Source organism: Pipistrellus kuhlii, unplaced genomic scaffold (assembly GCF_014108245.1).
Source record: "Pipistrellus kuhlii isolate mPipKuh1 unplaced genomic scaffold, mPipKuh1.p scaffold_m20_p_17, whole genome shotgun sequence".
Taxonomy (NCBI): Eukaryota; Metazoa; Chordata; class Mammalia; order Chiroptera; family Vespertilionidae; genus Pipistrellus; species Pipistrellus kuhlii.
In genome coordinates this window covers 25945820-25969420 of record NW_023425482.1, presented here as the reverse complement: position 1 = coordinate 25969420, position 23601 = coordinate 25945820, and the positions used below count along the sequence as shown (strand labels likewise).

At 37.9% G+C, this 23601-nt stretch overlaps 1 protein-coding gene, 2 long non-coding RNA genes and 1 other non-coding gene across 19 annotated transcripts in view; 1 reads left to right on the top strand and 3 right to left on the bottom strand.

Moving 5' to 3' along the window:
* CNOT1 (CCR4-NOT transcription complex subunit 1) overlaps positions 1-23601 on the bottom strand; it is a 71615-nt gene that overhangs the window by 9379 nt on the left and 38635 nt on the right. For 8 of the 16 annotated variants that reach the window (XR_004988432.2, XM_036440243.2, XM_036440242.2 and 5 more), the window contains 21 exons: positions 23223-23301; positions 20883-21113; positions 20213-20353; positions 19095-19274; positions 16583-16699; positions 16134-16244; positions 15717-15794; positions 15364-15541; positions 14199-14329; positions 11948-12244; positions 11163-11303; positions 10962-11066; positions 10022-10141; positions 8871-9062; positions 8157-8299; positions 7048-7156; positions 6775-6944; positions 5842-6094; positions 3405-3653; positions 1655-1818; positions 1354-1471 (listed from right to left, as the gene is read on the bottom strand). Coding sequence is in view for 14 of the 16 variants with exons in the window: in XM_036440243.2 (XP_036296136.1) it covers positions 1354-1471; positions 1655-1818; positions 3405-3653; positions 5842-6094; positions 6775-6944; positions 7048-7156; positions 8157-8299; positions 8871-9062; positions 10022-10141; positions 10962-11066; positions 11163-11303; positions 11948-12244; positions 14199-14329; positions 15364-15541; positions 15717-15794; positions 16134-16244; positions 16583-16699; positions 19095-19274; positions 20213-20353; positions 20883-21113; positions 23223-23301 (3307 nt within the window). In the remaining 2 variants the exon portion in view is untranslated. Of the gene's footprint in view, positions 1-1318; positions 1472-1654; positions 1819-3404; positions 3654-5841; positions 6095-6774; positions 6945-7047; positions 7157-8156; positions 8300-8870; positions 9063-10021; positions 10142-10961; positions 11087-11162; positions 11304-11947; positions 12245-14198; positions 14330-15363; positions 15542-15716; positions 15795-16133; positions 16245-16582; positions 16700-19094; positions 19275-20212; positions 20354-20882; positions 21114-23222; positions 23302-23601 lie in introns of those variants that run through there. The other 8 variants (XM_036440247.2, XM_036440249.2, XM_036440248.2 and 5 more) reach the window with 5 other exon arrangements.
* LOC118720408 lies at positions 17041-18102 on the bottom strand. Its single transcript, XR_004988434.1, has 2 exons — positions 17844-18102; positions 17041-17551 (listed from the first exon to the last, which is right to left on the bottom strand). It is a non-coding gene; the product is annotated as an uncharacterized LOC118720408 (long non-coding RNA).
* On the bottom strand, positions 17864-18000 carry LOC118721036. Its single transcript, XR_004988608.1, has one exon. It is a non-coding gene; the product is annotated as a small nucleolar RNA SNORA46 (small nucleolar RNA).
* On the top strand, positions 22667-23082 carry LOC123652498. The gene is made up of 2 exons (XR_006741876.1): positions 22667-22793; positions 23034-23082. It is a non-coding gene; the product is annotated as an uncharacterized LOC123652498 (long non-coding RNA).

Genomic DNA, 23601 nt, shown 5'->3' with positions numbered 1-23601 from the left:
AAAGTACTGAATCTGGACCATTTCTTTGCCCACAGCCAGTTCCTCAATTCTTGGCAAATAATGTTACTACCCAATTTACATGAATCCCCTCTATCAGCCAAACTTGGCTTTCTCATCACCCCCCAATTATACCAATTATGTTCATTATTGGGGTAATTTTATTCAATATATTATATTCCTCTTCCTGCAAAGCATTTCCCTACCAAATAAAACTAACTCCACTTAAGAATTACATATACGTAAATAGTCACATTTTCCTCTGACCTGAAAGGCCAATCAAAAGAAGTCATATATGCCCTAGAATAGTGGTGGGCAAACTCATTAGTCAACAGAGCCAAATATCAACAGTACAACAATAGAAATTTCTTTTGAGAGCCAAATTTTTTAAATTTACCCCTTTGCTCTCCGAACCATTCTGGACATTGGCTACCAGCTACTCGAAGCTACTTTGCGGCGGAAACTCAATTCCCCGTAATCACTAATAAACTGCAATCTCCCCTGAGAGGGGACAGCGGAGTGCAAAGGATTAAACTTCTTCTAACACCACTTCTTCAAAATAGACTCGCCCTGGCCCAGGTATTTTTGTGGAAGAGCCACAGTTTGCTGACCACGGCCCTAGAAGGTTTGGCTCAGTGGATAGAGCGTGGGCCTGTGGACTGAAGAGTCCTGTGTTTGATTCCAGTCAAGGGCACATGCCCAGGTTTTGGGCTTGATACCCAGTAGGGGGAGTGCAGGAGGCAGCCAATCATTAATTCTCTCTCATCATTGATGTTTCTCTCTCTGAAATCATTAAAATATATTTAAAAAATAAAAATCAATGAAAACAATTTTAAAATAGTCATTTATCATTTACTGCAAGATTGGAGAAACTTTTCATGTTAACTGGGTTTATTCACAATTACATTAAAACTTCTTTACTACAACTTGATCCTAATTTCTTCAAATACAGTGACCAGTGGTCTTCAAACCAGAGTATGAGGGCCTTTCCATTTATAGTGTGAACCTGTAAACTAGGCAAATTCCATAGCTCCATTACCCGGGATTCCATACTGTGTCTACAGAGGTGGTCCAAACTTTCAACTTAAAAAAAAAAAAAAAAAAAAAAAAAAGCCCGTAAGAAATTGACATAGGTAGCTCACACGGCCTGGGAGCCGCAATACCATACATAGTCACTGAGCAATGGGACTCAGGTAGAGGCAGTCAGTAATCTCCAGGACCTGACTCCACATAAAATAGAATAATTCCCAACTAAGCCTGGAAGAAGTGGTAACTGCTACTAATAAATGACTAATAGTGCTAATAAGCCCCGGGTAGTTACAGTCTTCATCTGTAGGAGATAAACTGCAGCCACACCTTCTGCTGTGGCGTATGTGCCAGCATTCTTGCAATAAATATCCGATGGGAGATCAATTCAAGCCACGCATACACAAAGCCAGGAGCTTTGGTAGGTCTCAAGATGTGGAATGTATTGCTGAAAAAGAAAATCTTTGTCAAAAGCAGTCTACTTTACAATAAACATACAAATAGAAGTAGACAAGTTGTATTATGAATAAAGCATGCCTAAAATCCATAAGCTTATTCTAATTCTCAAATTTTAGTATACTAAAACAGCAATCTTTACCAGGAAATCTCTATTAAACTCAACATTACTCACCAGAAAGCTGTAAGTGTCTGGAAATTAATGGTTTCCAATACATGCTCAGGTGCATTGAGTTCCAAGAGCAGCATGATGAAAATGCGATGGTAGGGGAGCTGCTGAAATTCACTTTGCCGGACATCATGATCCTGTAGGAGAACTCCCACTACTATACCAAGGACCTGTAGAGCACAAAGATCAGAGCTTTAAATCATGAAGTTAAGTCCAACTGGGTATAGCTCAGCGGTTGAGTGTTGATCCAGGAACCAAGAGACCATTGGTTCGATTCCCAGTCAGGGCACATGCCCAGGTTGCAGGCTCGATCCCCAGTGGGGGCGTGCAGGAGGCAACCAATCAATGGTTCTCATCATTGATGTTTCTATCTCTCTCCATCTCCCTTTCTCTCTGAAATTAGTAATCATGAAGGTAACTCACCACTCTCTATGGTCATATACCATCTATCTTCTATATATATAAAAGGAAAATATGAAAAGTGTCCCCTTGGGAGTTTGATGGCTCACTATGACGTGCACTGACCACAGGGGGCCGTGTAGAACGAAGGAAGGCCCTGATCGGTCCTGATCACTGGCCAGGCCTAGTGCACAAATTTTTTGCACCGGGCCTCTAGTTTGAATATAAAATTATATACTGACAGCCAAAGGGACCATACATTGATTTGATCTGGCCTCCAGTTTTGTGTTTTCTTTCAATTTCAATACCCTTCGACCAGACAAGTACATTCTCCACATATGCCCAATGGTTTTTCAAAAGCTCTAGAAACTACCCAGGCACATCATATTTTATCACATTTTTATAATCTAACAACCTAATTTTTCTAGTCTGACATGAAGTCGACAAGAGGCGAATGGTTTCTAGTTCTCTTGTCACTTAGTAGTTGGGCACCAGGGAAGCCGTTCGGCTGCAGAAATATCCTGCATTTCTTATACAAAGAACTTCCCTGTGCTCCTCTTAATTTTCTCACTTAACAGTGAAGATTACGATAATCTAATTTGATTATGATAACCCAAGACCACACTCTCTTTTTGCATTCTTATAGTATGCAAATTCCTAATAATTCCACTGTATAAATTAGGGGTGTCGAACTCAATCAGAGAAGGGGCCAAAATCTAAAATCCAGCCTAAATCGCGGGCCGAATGGTTTACTGAACAGTCATAAACTGTCATTGTGATGGAAACGCAGCGGAGTGCAGTGATGACAGCGCGGTGCGGGCCATATTGCAAGGCCTGACGGGACGGATTTGGCCCATGGGCCTTGTGTTTGGCACATGTGGTATAAATTAAAAGAAAACAGTACTTTGTTCCTTTTCAAAAAAATCAAGACAATGATCTTGCAATGTCTCTTGTGATATTGGAGTTGCCAATCTGTGTTATCAGTGAACATCTATAGAACATCTTGTTCAATGATTCTGCCTATAAAATAAAATCTCATGCTAATAAATACCTTTTAGTTAGCATTTGAACTATATTATGAGGGTTTTTTTTGGAGGGGGGTCTTTCAGTTAAAGTATCGTACTCTTAAAATTTGGTGATTGTTACATATTATCTCTAAATTCAATTTCAATACAGAAAAGGGGATATTACAAAATGTTTTGAAAAAGAGTTGGGAGGGCAATGGTAAGATATGTACACATATAATCCCTAGTAAAAAAAATGAAGAAAAAAAAGGAAAGAGTTGGGCCTCTAAATTTTAGAACCACTGATGTAGGCTTCCAGTGTGCCAAGAATAAGGGTAGGAAGGAGTTCAGACCTTGTTCAGCAGGTTAATCTTTGTAACAGTGTTGGTGGCCTCCCCTGAGTGCTTCACTAACAGGGCAATGAGTCGGACAAAGGCATCCAGGTTGTGATAGCACTTGGCTCGGATCATGGTGGGATTGGCAGCAGGGTTGTGCTGCTGCTCTGCCTGGGCACGGTAACTGATTTCAACACACATTTCAGTACACAGACGGAAGAACCTTGTTATGAGGTCATCAGTCTTCAGGATCCCTTGCTGGTGCATCTACCAAGGGTACAAAAATATAGACACAATGAGATAATACACACAAACTTTTCATCTTCATTAAAAAAAAATATTATCTCATTTATTCCTATTGTCACATTTATAATTTTTTACTTTGTAAAAAAGCTGCCATGACAATGACTTAGCCTTTAAGGTCCCATGACAGAACTGTCCCAGTTTAAGTTTAATGGTAAATTGAGAAGGTGGAAACTGAGAAAGACAATAATATGGCAATTTTGAACAGTAGTCCATAGCCAAATAATTTGGAAAATTAGCTATGCAAATTAAACCAACTTTCAGTAGCTCACTAAAAGTGATAAGACATTCTGTCCAAGATATATTTTTTCCCCTAAAGGAGATGAAATTATGTATATTTTATTTTCTACAGAACGTAATGTCTTCCAATTGACATAACCAAAGTTTTTAAAATTCCAATTGGCTTCACCAGGAAAATCAAGAAATAATCTGTATAAGTAAGAACCCAATGAAAATACCTGCAGATCATACCCAGTTATTTTAATGTACATTAAGCCATATTAATATAAAATTCAGTTAAAATAAAGTGTAAAGGACAAGTTTATTTTTTCAAAAAGGATAAAGTACAAATTTTATGACATATGATCTGGAAGTGAAGCAGCAGAAAAGTTATTTGGCTAGTAGGAAAGAAGACAGTGTAAAAGCATTTCGGCAGCAGAGTGAAGAGGTCAGTGCTTACTAAATAAAGAAACCACGCCAAGAAGAAACACTTGACTATTATCTTGGAAACCTTAACTGTCTCTTGATAAGCAATGAAACAGCTGAATTGACAATCATGTACCCTAGACAAGACAGAAGGCCAGCAAAGGGACTTGTGTACATTGAAATTTGAAAAATTAACATGGGTGAGAAAATACAGACAGATTGCTATAATCAAGATGAAGCATAAGAATTCTCAAAAGGATGCCAAAGAGGAAATACATCATCTTTTACAAATGGAGAGAAGAAATGAGAGCTAATAAATAAGCCAACAGGAAAAGCTGAGACAGGTGCCACATCCATACCCATGAAATACCGATAATCTCAAAAGCCAATTGATTCAAAATTCTTCCATCCAAATGAGAAATCAAACTATAAACATGCAGTAACAGCTTCTCAATGGGTATGTCTTTTCTAATTCCCTGGATTCTTTAAGAGGAGATAGTTACTTAGAATGACTAAGTAACGCTCATCTTGAAAAGTAAATCGAATTTCTATCTTCTAAAATTCAAATCAGCTCTTCCACATTCAATTGTCATTTATTAATAGATCTAATCTATAATCTTTCTTTGCTGCACACATAAGCTTTGGTCTCAGTCTGAAGAAATACAATGGCCAGTTCGCAGAAATAAGCAGATATATCTTCCAAACATACATTAGAAGAGTTTGACTAAAGGAATTCTAAGGCCAGTTCAGGAAAAAGATTCCATTCTTGCCAGCCAAGTAATGATCAGGACACACTGACTACTGAGTCTGAATCCCTCCACAGAGGCTGAAAACAGCCCTGAGATAAAAACAGAATGCTAAATGATACCATGCCTTTCCTCCTACATTTTTTCCAGTTTATCCTCTTCACAACTATTCCTGCCAAACCTAGTTTTAGCTACAGACTTCTTTCCTAGCACTTGAACTCAAAGTTCAGTTTAGATCAAATTGAGTGAATGAATATAAAGACTGGAAATTATTCCCAAAAAGAACATGTTAATCAGTTTTAGTTAGATCAGCTACTTACTTTAGAAAATACAATAAAAAGTGCTATCATTTAAAATAGTTTAAGTTCTGTTTTGTTGTTTGTTGTATTTTTTTATTTTTAAAACAAGGGTTGCTATGAGGACTACATATTAGCTCATAATCTTATCATTGATGATTCTCAAGCTAGTAAAATTACTATATACACACCTGGCAATTTCATGATTCATTATTTGACCCATTGTACTTTGTAGCTATGACAATTGAAATGAGATAAATAAAATTAAAGGGGACAAGCAGGAATGTTGACTTTAGTTCTTAGTGATCGATGATGAAACAAATAAGCTGTATCAATTTATCAGGGTAAATGATGATGATATTTTCGGTTTACATGAGTATGGAGGTAACTGTCTGACCACAGGTACATAATACTGAGTTTTAATATTGGAGGTATCACATCCTACTTATGTTGAATAAAAAGCACCTTTCTTTCCAAAAGCTCTACCTGTCCAACAAACGCAGAGAAAGCTTTGGTACTGTCACGGCCAGCTGCTGCTGAATGGTAGAGATTCACCCATTCCCTCAGAAGATACTCTGCCTTCTCCCTCAGGCCTGGAGGATCATCGTACTCTGAGGCTTGAGAGATCCCAGAATGCATCATAAAGTTAGGGCCTCCATGAGCACGATCAATCATTGCTTCATAGTTGGATCGCACTACTTCCATCAGCTGGGGCAATCTAGTACAATAAATCCAGAGTGAAAATCAGTCTACTCAGGGTTGTGATTTCACAGACATACAGTTGGACAATTTGCTTATTTAGAAACCACAAGAGTGATGATCACTTTTCTATTTCTATATTTAAACAAAACTATCCTTGGTCTCTTCCTTTCTATTTACTCATGAGAACACAATATGCAAATGACTGACCTTTTCACAAAAACAAAACAAACAAACAAAAAACAGTGCCCACTGAAATGGAGCTGATGTTGTCAACAAGTATTCGCTGCATACCTAGTATATGATATTCAGTACAGTGTACCTATTATATGACATGATTCATGTTATTTAATTCTCAACAGCTCTTTGAGATATTTCCATCTTACACAAGAAACAGGCTTAAGGGAGGGTAAATCAACTTGCCTAAAATGAAACAGATTTTAAGTGGCAGAGCCAGGACTTAAACATTGGACTCTGACATCAAGTCTAATAATAACACTGCCTGTATTGCTGTACAGCAAGAAGGCTGGGCAGTTAGTTAAGCTTTCATACTTCAAGGGACAGTATTAGGCCTCTCTAAAGCTTCCCATATGTTGTAGGTAAAGCAGTTATAATAGGTAATGTTAGTAAGTCCACACATTCATTTCCAAAGCTTTCTTAGAATGCTGAATCCACAAATCCCAAACATTTCATCCTCACCCTTCTGGAGCATTGCCTCTGGAGTGAGCATTAATTCTCATGAGGGTTTCAATGGTGTGGAACAGATCAGCCTCAGTAATATGGGCAACACTCCTTTCATCCACCAGCAGGATTTTTACCAATTGCATAGCAAATGCAACAGCCATGTAGTTTAAACCATTCTCCATTGACTGGCAACACAGAAAGCACAATGTAAGAAAAACAAGTTACAGTAAACACACTTTTCCAAACTACCAGAGCCCGTTCTCCTGTTTAAGAAAACTCCTTCCATACCTGAGCTAGGTGAAGATCATACTGCTGCATATTAACCAAATGATTGCGAATTAGCAACTCCACTGCCTCCACATTATATTTATATTCATCCCGACATTCAATTAGGCACCTAGAAAGAGTAAGTATTTATTTATAGAGGCTTAACTAAACTGTATCAGATAAAACAGCCCGTTTTTAAAAATATACATTTTTATTGATTTTAGAGAGGAAGGGAGAGGAATAGAGAGATAGAAATATCAATGATGAGAGAAAATCACTGATCGGCTGCCCCCTACTGGGGATCAAGCCTGCAACCCAGGCATGTACCCTTGGCAGGAATCAAACAGACCCTTCAGTCCACAGGCTGACACACTATCCACTGAGCCAAACCAGCTAGAGCAAAACAGTCTATTTTTATTCAATGATAATTTATTGCAAATTAAGGATGTCTTGTGATAAAACTGCAAATCAATATCCAGGACTCAAAATAGCCAGAAATGAAGTAGAAGAGACAGGTAAATGATGATGATATTTTCGGTTTATGAGTTATGGAGATAACTGTCTGACTACAGATAGTGTTAAAACACAAGCTTTGCTTTCAAAACCTAGAAAACAAAGTATTCCAGCCCTGGCCAGTGCGGTTCAGTTGGCTGGGTTGTCCTGTGCACTAAAAGATCGAATGTTTGATTCCTAGTCAGGGCACATGCCTGGATTTTGGGCTCCATCCCTGGTAAAGGATGTGTAGGAAGCAGCTAACAAATGTTCCTCCCTCCTCCCTTTTCCTCCCTCCCTTCCTCTCAGTCTCTTAAAAAAAAAAAAAAAATCAAGAAAAAAAAAGCATTCCATTTAAGACATTAAAATATTTATATCAAAACCACTGCTATAAAATCAATGAAGTGTTTTAAAACCAACAACCTACAACTTATTCCCCAAAGCAAGGTACTGGTTTTCTTTGTCATGGGCAGCAGATGGGAAAAGGACAACTATTCAATAATTCTTATTACTTAGAATTAGAAATTCCAAATGTCCCATTTAGTCTCCAGATTAAAGAGAAACCTCTAGACCTAGACTGGGCCATGTGTATCAGAAGGCAATCCAGTAAATATTACTCTTCCGAGATAGCTACTGACCTTGTGATCTGTTTGTTACACCACGGAGACCCATACGCCCGGCCATCTTGAAGAGCCTTCAAGACCAAGAGGTGGCATTCCCTGTAGCGCAGGAGCAGGTCAGCATCAGCACCACTTGTGGCATCTAGTAAGCCCTCTACAGCCTATGAAAGGAAAAAAGGGTTCAGGACCATGGAAAATATAGTACTCACAACTCAGCACAACTATCAAAGCCAAAAACCAAACCCAAATGCAAACTACAAAATACCTTCTAGGGCCCAGACTTAACGATCTATCTAATCACCAAAGTCCTTTTTAATCACCTAACACACATACAATCTAAATTCTAACTGGTTTATGCTCACTTTAGATTCTTCACTATCATCTAAGGCTCCACTGTTCCTTCACAGTCAAAATCCAATGCTCTTCACCTACCCCGAACCCATTACTCAAATACTTGGATCAATGTGTCCCTCAAAATCTAAAGGGCTATTTTAAAGTTTCTTGAATAATCTTATTTCAAAAAAAAATCATGCCAAAGGAGATGTTCCACTTCACTGGTTTTTACTGCCATGACTATATTCTATTCTGGAGAAAATCACATGCTTGGTGCAGAACAGACCTTGCTTTTTATTAACTTTTAAAATCTTAAATGTAACTTAAATAGATACTAGTGCAGGTCTCTAGATATTTACAAGCCTAGTTTCTTCTGAAAGTTATCGTTTAAGAACTAACCTTCTGGAGCAATCCAAGAGCAGCTATGGCGTCCCGAGAGTTCCGAGATAACACAACCACCTCCAGAAGACTTCTAAGAGCTTGAGCTTGAGGGTTCATGGCCAAAGTTGGTGGGATGGCATGTAGGTGCTGTTCTAGTTCTGTAATGCACTTGTCATAAATTTGAGCTACATCATCCGTTGCCCAAGCTTGCTGTTTTAGAGATTACCAAAAAAGAAATAAACATGTTTAAAAAATATATTTTGATTTTTTACAGAGAGGAAAGGAGAGGGATAGAGAGCTAGAAACATCGATGAGAAACATCCATCAGCTGCCTCCTGCACCCCCCCAACCCCACCGGGGATGTGCCCTCAACTAAGGTACATGCCCTTGACAGGAATTGATCCTGGGACCTTTCAGTCCGCAGGTCGATGCTCTGTCCACTGAGCCAAACCAGTTTCGGCAGAAATAAACATTTTAAAGATTTTTCATTGGCACATGGTACTAACTGGAGTCTCCCCTCCACACCACCTCTACCAAACCATGGAGGGTGTGGCTCAGTGAGCTGATGCTGTCCTGTGTACCAAAAGGTGGCAGGATCGATTTCCATTCAGGGCACATACCCAGCTTGTAGGTTTGATCCCTGGTCAGGGTGCATACTGGAGGCAACCGATCAATGTTTCTCACATCGATGTTTCCCTCCCTTTCCCTTTCTCTTTCTCTAAAATCAATGGAAACATTAAAAAAATACTTATCAAGATACCTTTGTAAAACCTGAATGAAGTCTAAGGATTACATAGCAATGTATCAGCATAACCTTTCTGATTTTAATGGCTGTACTATGGTCACACTCTTTCTGTGTTAAGAGTGATTAGAACATCAAGGTCAGCAACCTATGTTTAAATGGTTTTCTGTAAATAATGGTTTAAAAATTAACAGGGAAGTTATGTAAATTCCTCCTAATCATGAAAGAAAAACCAACCTCATACATATTAGAGGAGGGGGGAAAAAATCCCCTGTATGCTATGTTGATCTGATACATAGAATACTTATACTCAACAAAAATTGTGTATTTTTCCCCCCTTTAACTTAAGTTCCTAGGAAGCAAGTTACAAATTAGATAAAAACACTCAAACTATAAAACTCCAATATAATTTAAAACAACTATTTACCTTCATGGGTTGAGCTAAAAATCCTGTGGGCTGACTTAAATCATTCGTAGGCAAGAAACCAGGCACATTGCGTGCAAATTCTTCATAAACAGCCAACTGCTTTGGGTCCACACCACCAACCTTGGAAGGAAAAAACCTAGTTTGACAGGATCCTCTTTATAATCAAAGGAAAAAAATTTTTTTGCAAGTGGCAAATTTGAAAGGAAGTAAGCCAAGGAGTACAGTATGTAATAGCATAACTGAGTATGCATGTGCGCACATACACAGTGTTTACCATGTCACAATCCTGTCAGTCACCCTCATTTATAAACTCATTAAGACTTTTTCCACTGGAATGTGCCTCAATTAGGACCACACCACTGCCAATTTTCCAATGGAGCTGATTTTAAAAAGATCCATTTTCACCATCTTCTTGTCACCAATAAGCATAAGCAACTAGCAACAAAAACATAAGTACCCAAAAGGAAGACCAAGTTGGGACACAAAAACTAACAGGCATATGAACACTTTACAGTAGTACTTCAACAACTGGGGCACAGAATAAAGCTATGCCTTTACCTTCTCCACAGGTTCCCTTTTAAGTAAAATTCTACTGAGGTGAGATCCTTTCTCTAAAACCCTAACCCAGTGGTCTGCAAACTCACTAGTCAACAGAGCCAAATATCAACAGTACAATGACTGAAATTTCTTTGGAGAACTGAAAACCGACTACTGCTCATGGGCCATGAAGTTTCATTCGCACTGTACATGCACACCTGCATTATTTTGTGGAAGAGCCACACTCGAGGGGCCAAAGAGCCGCATGTGGCTTGCGAGCCGCAGTTTGACTACCATTGCCCTAAGCCTAAGCCTAACCCTAACTCCACTGCCCTAGTCCTGGTGAGGCATTTAACAAGAACAGAAAGAAAACAAAGGGAGAAACAGAGCCCCCGGTTCTCACTTTCAATCTTATTTGTTCTGGCATCCGCTCAGCTTGGTATGTTAACACAACAGGATCACAGTACCTTCGTCCTTCTTGCCTAGCATGTTTTCTCAGCTCAAATTCCTGCAAATAAAACAAAGTCACTGAGGTTCTTGTTATGAGACACTTTCTTAAACATTAAGAAAAAAAATCCTTAAGAGGCAAATGCTAAACACTTACAGTTGCTAATCTCTTGTCCATCTCAGGGCCTGCTTTTTCCACTGCCGTCTTCTGAATAAAACAGCAAGCTAATTCACAATTGTCCTGAGCTAACTGAGCAGCTGCCTGATCCATCATTTCCCTTTGTTGTGGGGACGCAGTCTATTGGGAGGAGAGATGAAAGAAAAAGATTTCAAGTTTTCTGTGGACAAGGCAGATAGGTAATAGGAAATTCAGTGCTTAGGCATGAATTTGAAAGTTCTAACTTTACTTGTGACCCATTAGCTATGAGTATGAAATAGCCTAACATTCCTCTTTATCATATAAGAAAGATGAAAATACCACTCACCCAAAACATTTCACCAGATTGTTGTGAAGATGGTAAAAAATATGAAAACAGAAAAACAGCAAACAAAAGCAGTATAACCATAACACCTGAGACCAAAGTTAATAACTTTCTTGTGCTGTATGTAGGTACATATGACATTACTTTAAATATTTTGTGCTGTTCTACTCCAAGTGCTTTAATTCAAATTCATGGTAATCTGAATCAAGTTGCATTAAAAAAAATTTTTTTATTTCTTTAAAGAATAAATATTTGGGTATCTACTATCTGCTAAACATTGTACTGAAGATACAGTAGTGAACAAAAAGACATGATGTTTCACCTCACAGAATTTAATATATGAAAAAGGAAGACATCAAATAAATATGGTGACTATCAGAGTAAGTACAAATGCAAAGAAAAGAAACGCAGACAAAGCAGCAATCAGTTTTGTACTACAGCACAGAAATAGTCAACTCACACGAAGGGCTGAGGCAAAACTGTTTTTCAGGTTGGTGGATATGCTCATGAGCAGAGGTTCCCTGCAGGTAATCATAGCCATTCCAGCTGTCAAGTTACGCATCATGTGATGAGCTGCTATTCGCATCCGAGATTCCTCAGAATCCAGGGCAAAATCCTTTCTGACTATTTGTTCACAAGTAGTCATGGCAATCTTAATTGATCGATCCACCACAGGATGGACCAACTCCTGAACAGCCCGTTCAATTGCTTGACGCACACACTGCTTCAACTGTGGATGGGCCTGAAACAAGGGAATCTAGGAAGGGAGAAACAAGACAACAGCTTGTTTAAATAAGGCAACCCAATTTCTATCAGTAATCACACCCATGATTTTATTTTAGAATGACTTCAAGGTTAACCATAACTACCCATTTCTACTTTAAATTAATCAATAAAAAGCCCAGGATCAAAAGTTGGGCTACAAAGAGGAAGTAGCATTCCTTGTGGTGCAAGGTAATATATGTTTTTGATTTTTTTAAAAGTCCTATTGCTGCCGGGACCGGTTTGGCTCAATGGATAGAGCGTCAGCTTGGGGACTGAAAGGTCCGAAGTTCGATTCCGGTCAAGGGCATGTACCTTGGTTGGGGGCATATCCCCAGTAGGGGGTGTGCAAGAGGCAGCTGATCGATGACTCTCTCTCATCGATGTTTCTAACTCTCTATCTCTCTCCCTTCCTCTCTGTACAAAATCAATAAAATAATAAATAAATAAATAAATAAAAGTCCTATTGCTCATTACAAGATACATTACCTAAAGACACACTACTTGTTTAATTAAAATATGTGACTCAAGTACTCATTTAAATAGTAATTCCTTTAGTTGGGGAAATGGAAAAAGAAACAAGTTTACAGAGAGAACGCTTTCTACAAAATTTTTTATTGCTACAAATAATTCCTCAGAATAGCAAGAATTTTGCATAATCATACATTGAAGCCTCTGCTCAAAAGATTTTCTAATTTTTTCTCTGGTAGAAACTATGCCCTAATACTCACTTGGTCTCTTTACCTTACTGAATTTTTAAGAAATCTTAAAAATATTCATGAACACAAAAGTATTTGGATTACTGAGAATAATAAAAAGAGGAATCACAATTTCTAGATCTAGATTTTTCTTTCAAAAACTAAATGCACATCTATACAAAACAAGAAATATCGGGTTAAAATTATCTTTCTAAAATGTTTTTAAGTCCTTTAAATCTAAATGGTCAATGGATTAATAATGTTACTCCTGTATTTGTGAACATTCTCTAAAAAACAAAGACCATAAAAACTCCAAGTATATGATTAAACTAAACAAATGTTAAGCATAATAAAAGATAGAGGATAATCAATTATCACTCTGAATATAGACAATAAAACCTTTAAATAAAGAATCGATGGGAAGTTACTTATAAAGTTAGACCAGATTGCTTCCCAGAACCAGGACACAGAAACAAAGAAAGAAGTTACTTCTAGGCCTTAACCTGGAGATTTATACACACAAATGGATCAGTTCAGTTTCAGCTCCTGTTTAAAACTGGCTTAATGCAAAGGTAAGGTGACATGCTAATGAAAATAAAGAGCAAAAGCTATAGTATACACTGAGACTCTTCTGATCTGAGCCAAGGAATTCTTACAGATTGTGATTGTACAGGGTGAGGCAAAAGTACGTTTATATGGAAAATAATACAATTAATAAATTGTTTTATGTACTCACAACTAGAAACCTATGTTTGCCCCACCCTCTAAGTGAATTTCATTTCACAGGTACTTAGCAAACAAGATGTAGTCATTGCAAACATTCACAACTTCCTTCCATTTTAGATAGGCTAGGTATCAAGTGAAAGAAAAATATCAAAGGCCAGATCTTCATTAGTACTCACTTTTCCATCAGTCTCTTTGTCAAAATAAAAACTCATACATTGGGTTGAGGGCCATGGATGGTTACAATTTTTACCATCCTAATAGGGCAAAGAGTGCCTCTCTGGTTTGTAGAGGGAGCCAGCTGTATTGATTTTAATCATGGCTTTGGATATGCTGAACCAATTTAAATGATACTAGTCACAATGACTATTTTTAGAGTAGAAAACATCCCAGCTGTACTACACAGCAGTGCCCAATCCCTGTTCTGTGCACAAAAATCTACAACCTAGGAATCCAGGAAGAAGGGGGAAAGAGAAGGTAACCAGTGTCACAAGGCAGAAGTTTGGGGATGAGATGATGTTTACTTACTGTTGGGTTTAAAGTAATATGCGGAGCCAGGCCTGCCAGGGAATAGACGTTGATGTCATGATAGCTGTATTGTGGCTGTGGTGGAACAGTGGCTGTACAGGTGGTACTAGTAGCTGGTGTTGTAGAAGTTGCTAAAAGTAAAGACACAAAGTAAGAGCTAATAAAGATAGAATGTTTCTTGACTTTACTATAAAATTGGTAGGGCATCAAGTAGCTTTTATTTCATTAAACTGGATTAAAGAATGGCGGTATAGGGAAATGACAAAGGCCATATCTTCCCTACCCTGAATTATCATAAAAATTCTGTCATTTCAACAGAGATTTGAACCAACTATGTAAAACTATGTCAGTACCAGTGCCCATAGTTCAGAAATCAATTAAGAGGTTATGCAGCATTAGCAGGCCTGAACCTTGGATTACTCCTTATTATAGATGTCTATTTTCAATCTAGGCTGTTACCTGGTTTCCACCTGGGAATTTTTAGCTACTGAGGGCTGAGAGAGAAAAGAAAAAAAAAGCTGGTTTATTCTAACCACACCTCCCAATCATCTCTGTTGCCCCAGCACTTAAAATCATCTTGGCCTTCATAAAATAATCCAATCTCCTAGGAGGTCTACCTGGTCTGATCACCCCCAGATTGGAGGAATAACACAGGCTGTCATGCCACTGAATTCTTTCTGAGACCTCACACAAGATAATTGACAGATTTAATTAAGAATGCCACATGAATTACTCAGATATACTCTAATATGGCACGACAATGTCTAGACATTGCTAACATTTCCTTAATAATTAGAATGCCCACCAAAAAGTATATAAAAGTTGCTGGGACCGGTTTGGCTCAGTGGATAGAGTGTCGGCCTGCGGACTGAAAGGTCCCGGGTTCAATTCCGGGCAAGGGCATGTACCTTGGTTGCAGGCACATCCCCAGTAGGGGCTGTGCAAGAGGCAGCTGATCGATGATTCTCTCTCATTGATGTTTCTAGCTCTCTATCCCTCTCTCTTACTCTCTGTGAAAAATCAATAAAATATATTAAAAAAAAAAAAAAAAAGAATACAAAAGTTTCAGCAGCACAATGTTCAACGATTACTTGCTAGAAGCATGAAAATGTACCATTTCAGAGAACATTCTGGTAAATAAAGAGCAGCTAACTATTATACTTACTTGTGGTTGTGATGGGAGGCAGTTCTTCTGGCTGCTTGACATCTTTCTTTGGGGCAGAGAGCTGCTCATCTAAGTTCTTGAGGCGATCTTTGTCCTTCAGGAGGCTTCCAGGTTTTAGCTCGTTGATGTCTAATGCAAGGTTCTTGCAGAGGACCTCAATCTCAAACTTCAAGTTTAACTGCGTAATTCCAATATTCGATTAGAATTTTTAAAATAAACTTTAGCTTTATTTATAACATAAATGACTTACTGGATTGTTACAAGGCCCTTCCCCCAGTACTCTACCTCTCCTACAAATTTTAATAATGTGAAAACAGAGAATGTTCCAAGGGATAAAGAAGCAACAAATTTACCTTTAAGTCGTGTTCCTGATGTAGCTCAGCTAATACATTCATAATTGCCATTGTCCAGGGGTTGGGTGGCCTAAAAACCTAAAGAAAATCTATTATGTTAAAATGAACTCCACATCACTTCAATTTGCATAATTTAAAATGTTAAGCGTGTATATATATATGTGGCTATAAGTATTAAGCGCTCCCACAAAACCCCTAGCCTTGTACATAAAATTTCAGAAAAACACCAAAATTCAAAGCCATCTATTAGATATCAGTTCTTTAATTTACTTAGCAATACATTAGAAATACAACTTTATCCGAGGAATACTGATTGAACTAGCGCTATTCATAAGAACTAGGGACATAATTTCTTCACCTTGTGCTGAAATTAACTCTTACAATTTAGCCATTAATAAAATATTAAAATCTACTCACCACGCTACGAATGCTAGACTCTAAAACTTTGGCAACAAAGGGCACCACATAGAGCAATTCTTGCTGTCCTTTAACATAAGCCTCTAGCAGCAAAGATTTTACATCCAAGTCCTATGGGGGGAGAAATAGTATTTTTAAAAGCTAGGAATATACTTCAAAACTCTTCACAAAGTACACAAAGAACACTGTGCCAAACTTATCCTCAAAAGAGAAATCAAAGTAATATCTTACTTTTGCCTTCCCAAAATAGTAGTGACAATCATAACTTACTGGCTTTTGTGCATCCCCATAAATGATGTGGGGTCATGAGCATGCAATTAGAGATTCAAAACATGGACCAAACTCTTACAAGTACCCATTTCTTAAAATAGCCCCAAATAAAGGCTTTTAGACATAATATGCTATATGAACATTCTTAAATTCTATATAAACTTTTAGCTGGAACTCACAGTATGTAGGATGGGTTTATTTTTAGCTAGTGTGATCATTCCTAGCCAGTGTCCCAAGTTCTTCAGCAAAGAACGATCTGAAAAATTGGCTGCAGCTTTATCAGAGGTCAAGAGCACCTAAAGGGGGAGGGGAGAAAGAGGATAAAGCAGAATTTAGAAAGATGAAAATGAGCTTATGGAGAAAAAAAAAAAACTTAAATAAATGTTTGAGAATTTCATTATTCTATGTTAAAAACAAGCCGTCAATCATGGACATGGACAACAGTATGGCGATGTGGGGAGGGGGTTAAGGAGGAGGTGAAAGAGGGCATAGAGGGGATAAATGGTGATGGGGGAAAAATAATAATAAAAACCCAAGTCATCAATGATGAAAACATGCCCCCAAAGTAGATCTATTTCATACTATCATAGCACCATTTTGTGTGTTCAGTGACCTTTTTACCTATTCGTGCCTTTCATTACATTTTATTTTTATAGGTAATATAACTACATCACACAAAATACAAGTATACGCAAGATTAAAAGTGTGATGTATGCTCCCACAGAAAAGTATTTTAAAAGTCTGAAAATGTTAGGTAGGTTGAAGCCAACTGCAATTCAAATGAAAACTCAAAAAAAAAAAAATCTTTTTGATTTATGCTTCTAAATCCTTCAAGATGACAGACATGGAGAAATGTAACCAAGATCATAATCTCTATTTCAGATTGTACCATTTTCCAGATCACTGTATATCTCTGGAAACAAGATAACTCTTTAAAATACAGTATAATATAGCATATACACTTCTTTGCAAATTTTCTAGAAAACTCAAGTCCATTCCATTGATTTTTTAGTACTTTCTCTTGAGAATAAGGGGGACAGAACCATCATATAAATTAACATTTATAATTTAAAATTGTTTGAAATTATCTTGAGATTTTGCTTTCAAGTGTGTGGAAGTTTTCATATATCCCAACCATTTTTACTATCCTATATAAGCCTATGTAATAAAAGGCTAATATGCAAATCAATGCAGGAGCTGCCCCCTGGTGGTCAGTGTGCTCCCACAGGGAGAGTGCTGCTCAGCCAGAAGCCCTGAGCCAGGCTCGTGGCTGGTGAGCCTCTCCCGCCTCCTCCTCCGCAGCAGCACTAAGGATGTCCAACTGCTGGCTTAGGCCCACTCCCCGCAGGGAACTGGCCTAAACTGACAGACATCCCCTGAGAGGGATGTTTTTAACATAGATGGATACCGGTAAATTTCATGCACCAGCCCTCTAGTCACATAATAAAGGCTAAATAAAATTATGTTCCTTAACCCCATCCAGCAACAGCAGAATGGCAATATCAGCTGTGCAACAGAAAAGAGCCAGGAATTCTTTTGCACTACAGCGTAACCTAGAATGGGGAGAATTCCCATACACAGGTTTAAATATAGTGCCCACTCCTCAGCTAATGTCCCAAGTTATTCAGCAAAGAATGATCATAGCTGTACGCTGGTTCATGCTGTGTACTCGAAAAGTTATTCCCCCTAGGAAATAAAATACTTGGCCGGGACCAGTTTGGCTCAATGGATAGAGCGTCAGCTTGGGGACTGAAGGGTCCCGGGTTCGAGCGGTCAAGGGCATGTACCTTGGTTGTGGGCACATCCCCAGTAGGGGGTGTGCAAGAGGCAGCTGATCAATGACTCTCTCTCATCGATGTTTCTAACTCTCTATCTCTCTCCCTTCCTCTCTGTATAAAATCAATAAAATATATTAAAAAAAAAAAAAAAAAGAAAAAAAAAAAGAAAGAAAGAAAGAAAGAAAGAAAGAAAGAAAGAAAGAAAGAAAGAAAATACTAGAATTTTTATGGAACAAGCATTCACTCGGGAAGAGTTTGACCTTAAAATAAACTGAAAGAAAGAAAGAAAGAAAGAAAGAAAGAAAGAAAGAAAGAAAGAAAGAAAGAAAGAAAGAAAGAAAGAAAGAAAGAAAATACTTGAATTTTTATGGAACAAGCATTCACTCGGGAAGAGTTTGACCTTAAAATAAACTGCTGAGAATCCTAAACAGCAGATGGTACACAAACAGGTCTAGAGTTGAGAGATATCTGGCACTTAAGACATAAAAGAAAACATTCACTGCAACACAGTTTCTGTAATAGTGAAAGTTAATAACCTAAATATCCAAATACTCATACAATGAATTTCTATTAAGACTATTAAAAAACAAAACAAAGGGATTACAGCTAAGAGCATATTGCAAACATGGGAGGGGGCGCAGGGGAGCAAGTTAAAAACATTCAGAGGATAAAGAAAAAACATGGATAATGAAAACAATTCAGAATAGTAGTTACTTACAAAGTACACTCAGTATGTCTGTAAGACTAAATTCATGAAATTTAGTTATATATTTGAAACAAATGTTAGAGCAGTTTCATAGACATGTTCAAAAAACAGCAGCACTGCCCCCACTCCAAATTCTGCCTGTACAATCAATTATTTCCATAATCAAAACAGAAAAAGAACAGAAAAGAAGTACAAAAACTAACTTACTTTGATGTTTCTGTAGGTCTCAGTTAGAACCATCTTATTAAATTCAGGATTCTTCAGTGTGTCAAGGAAGTTTGAATACAGGCTATGAAAGTTTGGCTCAATACTGACTCTCTTCATAACCAGGTATTGTGAAACCCAAGGCATGAATTCTTCCTTCACTGTTTCCTTTAGTTCTTCAACCTAGCCAACCAATGACACGGAAAATATATAATTAAAAGATTGTGAAATACAGTTATGTGTTTTGTTTCTGAGAATAGTACTATAGCATATGGCTCCTTGCAAAATTATGTACTAAATCAAATCACTATGCTACTTCTCTCCCCCACATCAGACAGATGCCATGACATACAGTGTGTTCAATTCCATAAACTGTGGGTGATTAGTACAAACACCTACGGTAGCTTTCAACTTTAAAATTATAAAACATGTAGTCCCTCATCCACATCTTACCCAACTCTCCATTTGACCAAAAAAGGATAAATTACTAATCTACAACCTGCCATTAAAAGACCTAACACCAGAACTATGTTTTCCTTATTTCCATCTCCAGGAATCATCTGTAAAATTTGATACTTCTTTTCCAAAAAGGATAGTAAAAAGCTTTAGTTCCTCCCTACCCAACCCCAACTCAATTATGGTGGGATTTTAAAAGGTAGTACTTGCATATATCGCAAACCTACTTGTTTAATCTAATCCTACTGGCCAAGAGAGGCATTTCTAATTGCCTTAGCATATAATCTTGCAAGGGAAGCATCACTCCTTATGCTTTTCACAAGGGCTACCTGTGATTAGACTCCTAATAAATGCTCCCAATGGTCTCTGGAACAGTTGTGACTAGAAGCACAAAAAACCTCCCACCATCAAGAGATCAATAAGTTTACTTTTAAATGCCTGCAACTCACTGCAAAACAATACATTTAAAACTAATTCTATTTAACATCCACATAACCACACACATTAAGTTATATGTACACCTCCCCTTCGTTTTGATTCTATTACCTCTACCTTTAAAGTTAAGTGAATATTAAAAAGGATACAGAATGTAAACCCCCCAAACTATTAGTGATACCAATAGAGAGCATCTGTAAGTGATATGTAAACTATTACACCATGCTCACCTTTTGTGTCATATTCGACTGTGAGAGATTGTTGAAGATAAAAGCAATTTTCTCTTGGATATTTTCAGGGGGCTCTACAATTCTTTCAGTTTGATCTGTGGCCACAAGCAACGTATCTATATTTGTAGTATTAATAGAAGGCTAAAGAAGTAAAGTACATAAACAGATTAAAATGCTTAGTTGACATATACAGAAAAAAATTGTACACAAATTCCTTTAGTATAAAAAAAATACATGTGGGCCCTAGACAGTTTGACTCAGAGGATAGAGCATCAGCCTGTGGACTCAGGGGTCCCAGTTTGATTCCGGTCAAGGGCACATGCCCAGGTTGTGGACTTGATCCCCAGTAGATGTGTGGGAAGCAGCCAATTAATAATTCCCTCTAATCATTGATGTTTCTCTCTTTCTCTTTCTCTCTAAAATCAATACAAATATATATATTTTTAAAAGTACACATAGTATATGACAGTGCACTGAAGTTGGCAAGAATATATATTAATTTATTCATAGTGGCTGCCTCTGGGAAATCTGAGGGAGATACAAAGGGAGAAATGCTGGTCTTTTCAACTTTTTTAGTAGGCATGTGTTTATATAATATTAAAATACATGCTCATTAACGCATATATTATGACATAAATTCTGGAAGAGAAAAAAAGATAGACCTACTTACTGGCACATCTTTCTTAAAGCTGACTCCAGTAGGCCTGGTGACGGTAACCGTTTTTGCCACAGTGGTGGTTGTCGAGGTCGTTACCATGGTGCTAACCTGCCCGGCAAGAGGCGCTTTTGTGGGAACCTGGGCCTGGGCCTGGGCCTGCGCCAGTGCAATGCTCCCGGGGGTTGTGATAGAGCCCTGCATTTTCACAGGAGGGTCTCTAGACTGCTGTCCGTACTCGATATACTGTAGGGATAGGGAGAGAAAAACACATTTTAAAGGAGTTCTTAAAATTTTTTTAAAAATTATACTCCCCTTATTTCTGAGAGGCTATTCTTTTGGTTCATCTACCCCCCTTACTCCATGAGCCATATTCTCAAATGTATAATATTTATGTGTATATACTAGATACTGAGGGTAAAATATTAATATTTATGAAAGAATTAGCCTAGCAAAATAATTTTTAAAAAAAGCAGCCACAGGCACCTGCATAAAAATTTCTTTAAATCCCTTTAACATTTATTTAAATTTATATAATAGACTGATCTTTGCTGATGAGAAACCTAAAGCCTAAAATACACACTGCATTGTGAGTTACCATTCTGTAAAACTATAACTACCAAACAAAAAATACACTACATACTGCCAAGCTAACTAGAAGGTAAGCAATGATACTGGATGGATGTCACAGGGCTGGTTTGGTGGTTCCTTCATTTAGAGGACTGACAAAGGGTTTTTGATACTATTTTCAACAATCTATTCCTGGCAAAACAAAAACTACTATCTACATATTTGAAAAGTGCAGAAATACAACCAATGACCTCCCCCCCCCGGCTCTCTTGCTACAGTAGGTACCAGAAACCACTGTTCTGTGCGATCACTTCTGTGCCACCTCTCTTGAACTCCAGTCTTCTAAGACCCATATTCCTGGCTCTTAATTCCAAACACATTTGACTGTGGTAATCCTCTGATTTCACATCCTTTTCAAAACTCTGCAGTCCTATACATTTTTCAGTACTATAGTTTTGGCATTCTCCCCCAATCTCCTGGTGATAGACTCCTGCCTCCCTCTCTCCATGAGTCTCCTAGATTAAGCCATCACAATAACCCTGCCCTCCTACAAACAAACCCATGGGGATGAGTTTGGCAGATGGAACTAGACTACTGGATTAAATTATAATTCTATATAATAAAAGCCTAATATGCAAATCAGTCACTATGATGCACACTGACCACCAGGGGACAGGTGTTCAATGCAGGAGCTGCCCACAGGCCCCATGCCAGCCAAGGCGGGTGCCAGCAGGAGCCTCCCAATCGCCCCCGTGGTCGCCCAACAGATTGGCCCTGATCTCCAACCAGGCCTAGGGACTCTAACGATGCATGAATTTCATGTATCAGGCTTCTGATATAGAAATAATAGTAAGTTTAAATTCTGATCTTTCAGGTTCCTTAAAATATGATCTTATATAAAGTCACTTACACCTGCTTTGTGTAAAATAAACAATCAACTTCTTGTGCTGTATGATCTGACTGTGACGAAAGGCAAGACAAAGAAGTATGTTTACAAATAAGCCTAAAATCAATCACTAAAACAAGAAGAGTCACGGAAGGTGGCTTAAAATGTATATTCTCTAGGTCCTTCTCCTCAGGGACTGCCTCCTTTTTAAGTACCTCAAAGGAATCGAAGCAGGTGGTAAGAAGGCTGTATTTTGAAGAAATACTGGTCTAAGTCTTATATGAAACATCTTTGAGTCATACTTAAATCAGATAAACAACTTTACATATTTTTATCCAAGATTCCAATTCCAAATCCTTTTTAAAACCCAATGAAGTTTCTCTTAGTAATACAGTAAAAGTTGTCTATTCTTTGATAGAATTATCAGGCTAAAAGGCTATTTTATTAAATCAAGCAAAACCACTGCTTAGGTCGAAGCCGGCTTGGCTCAGTGGTAGAGCATCGGTCTGCGGACTGAAAGGTCCCAGGTTCGATTCCGGTCAAGGGCATGTACCTTGGTTGCGGGCACATTCCCGGTAGGGGGTGTGCAAGAGGCAGCTGGTCGATGTTTCTCTCTCATCGACGTTTCCAGCTCTCTCTCTCTCTCTCCCTTTCTCTCTGTTAAAAATCAATAAAACAAACAAACAAACAAACAAAAAAACACTGCTTAGAAAAGATCAAGAACGCAATTTTTTCACAATCTACTATTAAGTTGCAAAATAAGCAACAAATAATAGATGTACCAATTATATTATGCAAATCATTAAGAAATCTTAATACCATTTCTAACATCCAAAATCAAATTAAGATATACAAACCCTCCAATTACTAGAAAGGTTTTAGGTATGGAAGATGCTTACCTCCTGTAAATGATGAGGAAATTGCATAAAGTGACTGATAGAAGCCAAGTGCTGACAATACTGAGGATAGTCCTTCAATCTGCCAACAGAAACATTTACTCACTATTTCATGTAAATACAGAGGCAGCACAATTAACAAAAATTTTCTTCCCAGTGCTAACCTAGGCCATTTCTCTCATTCTGCCTGAGAACTATCTTACTCGAAGATAATGCCAAAGGGAAGAATACAGAAGTGAAGGGGGGAAATATTTATAAACTTCACCTCCTTTTATAACAGAAAATGTTTCAAAATGTCATATTTTACTTAAAATTGATTACAATAAGCCACTAAAACTGCAATCTGGAAACAACCTTAAATGTTCATCAACAGGTGAACAGA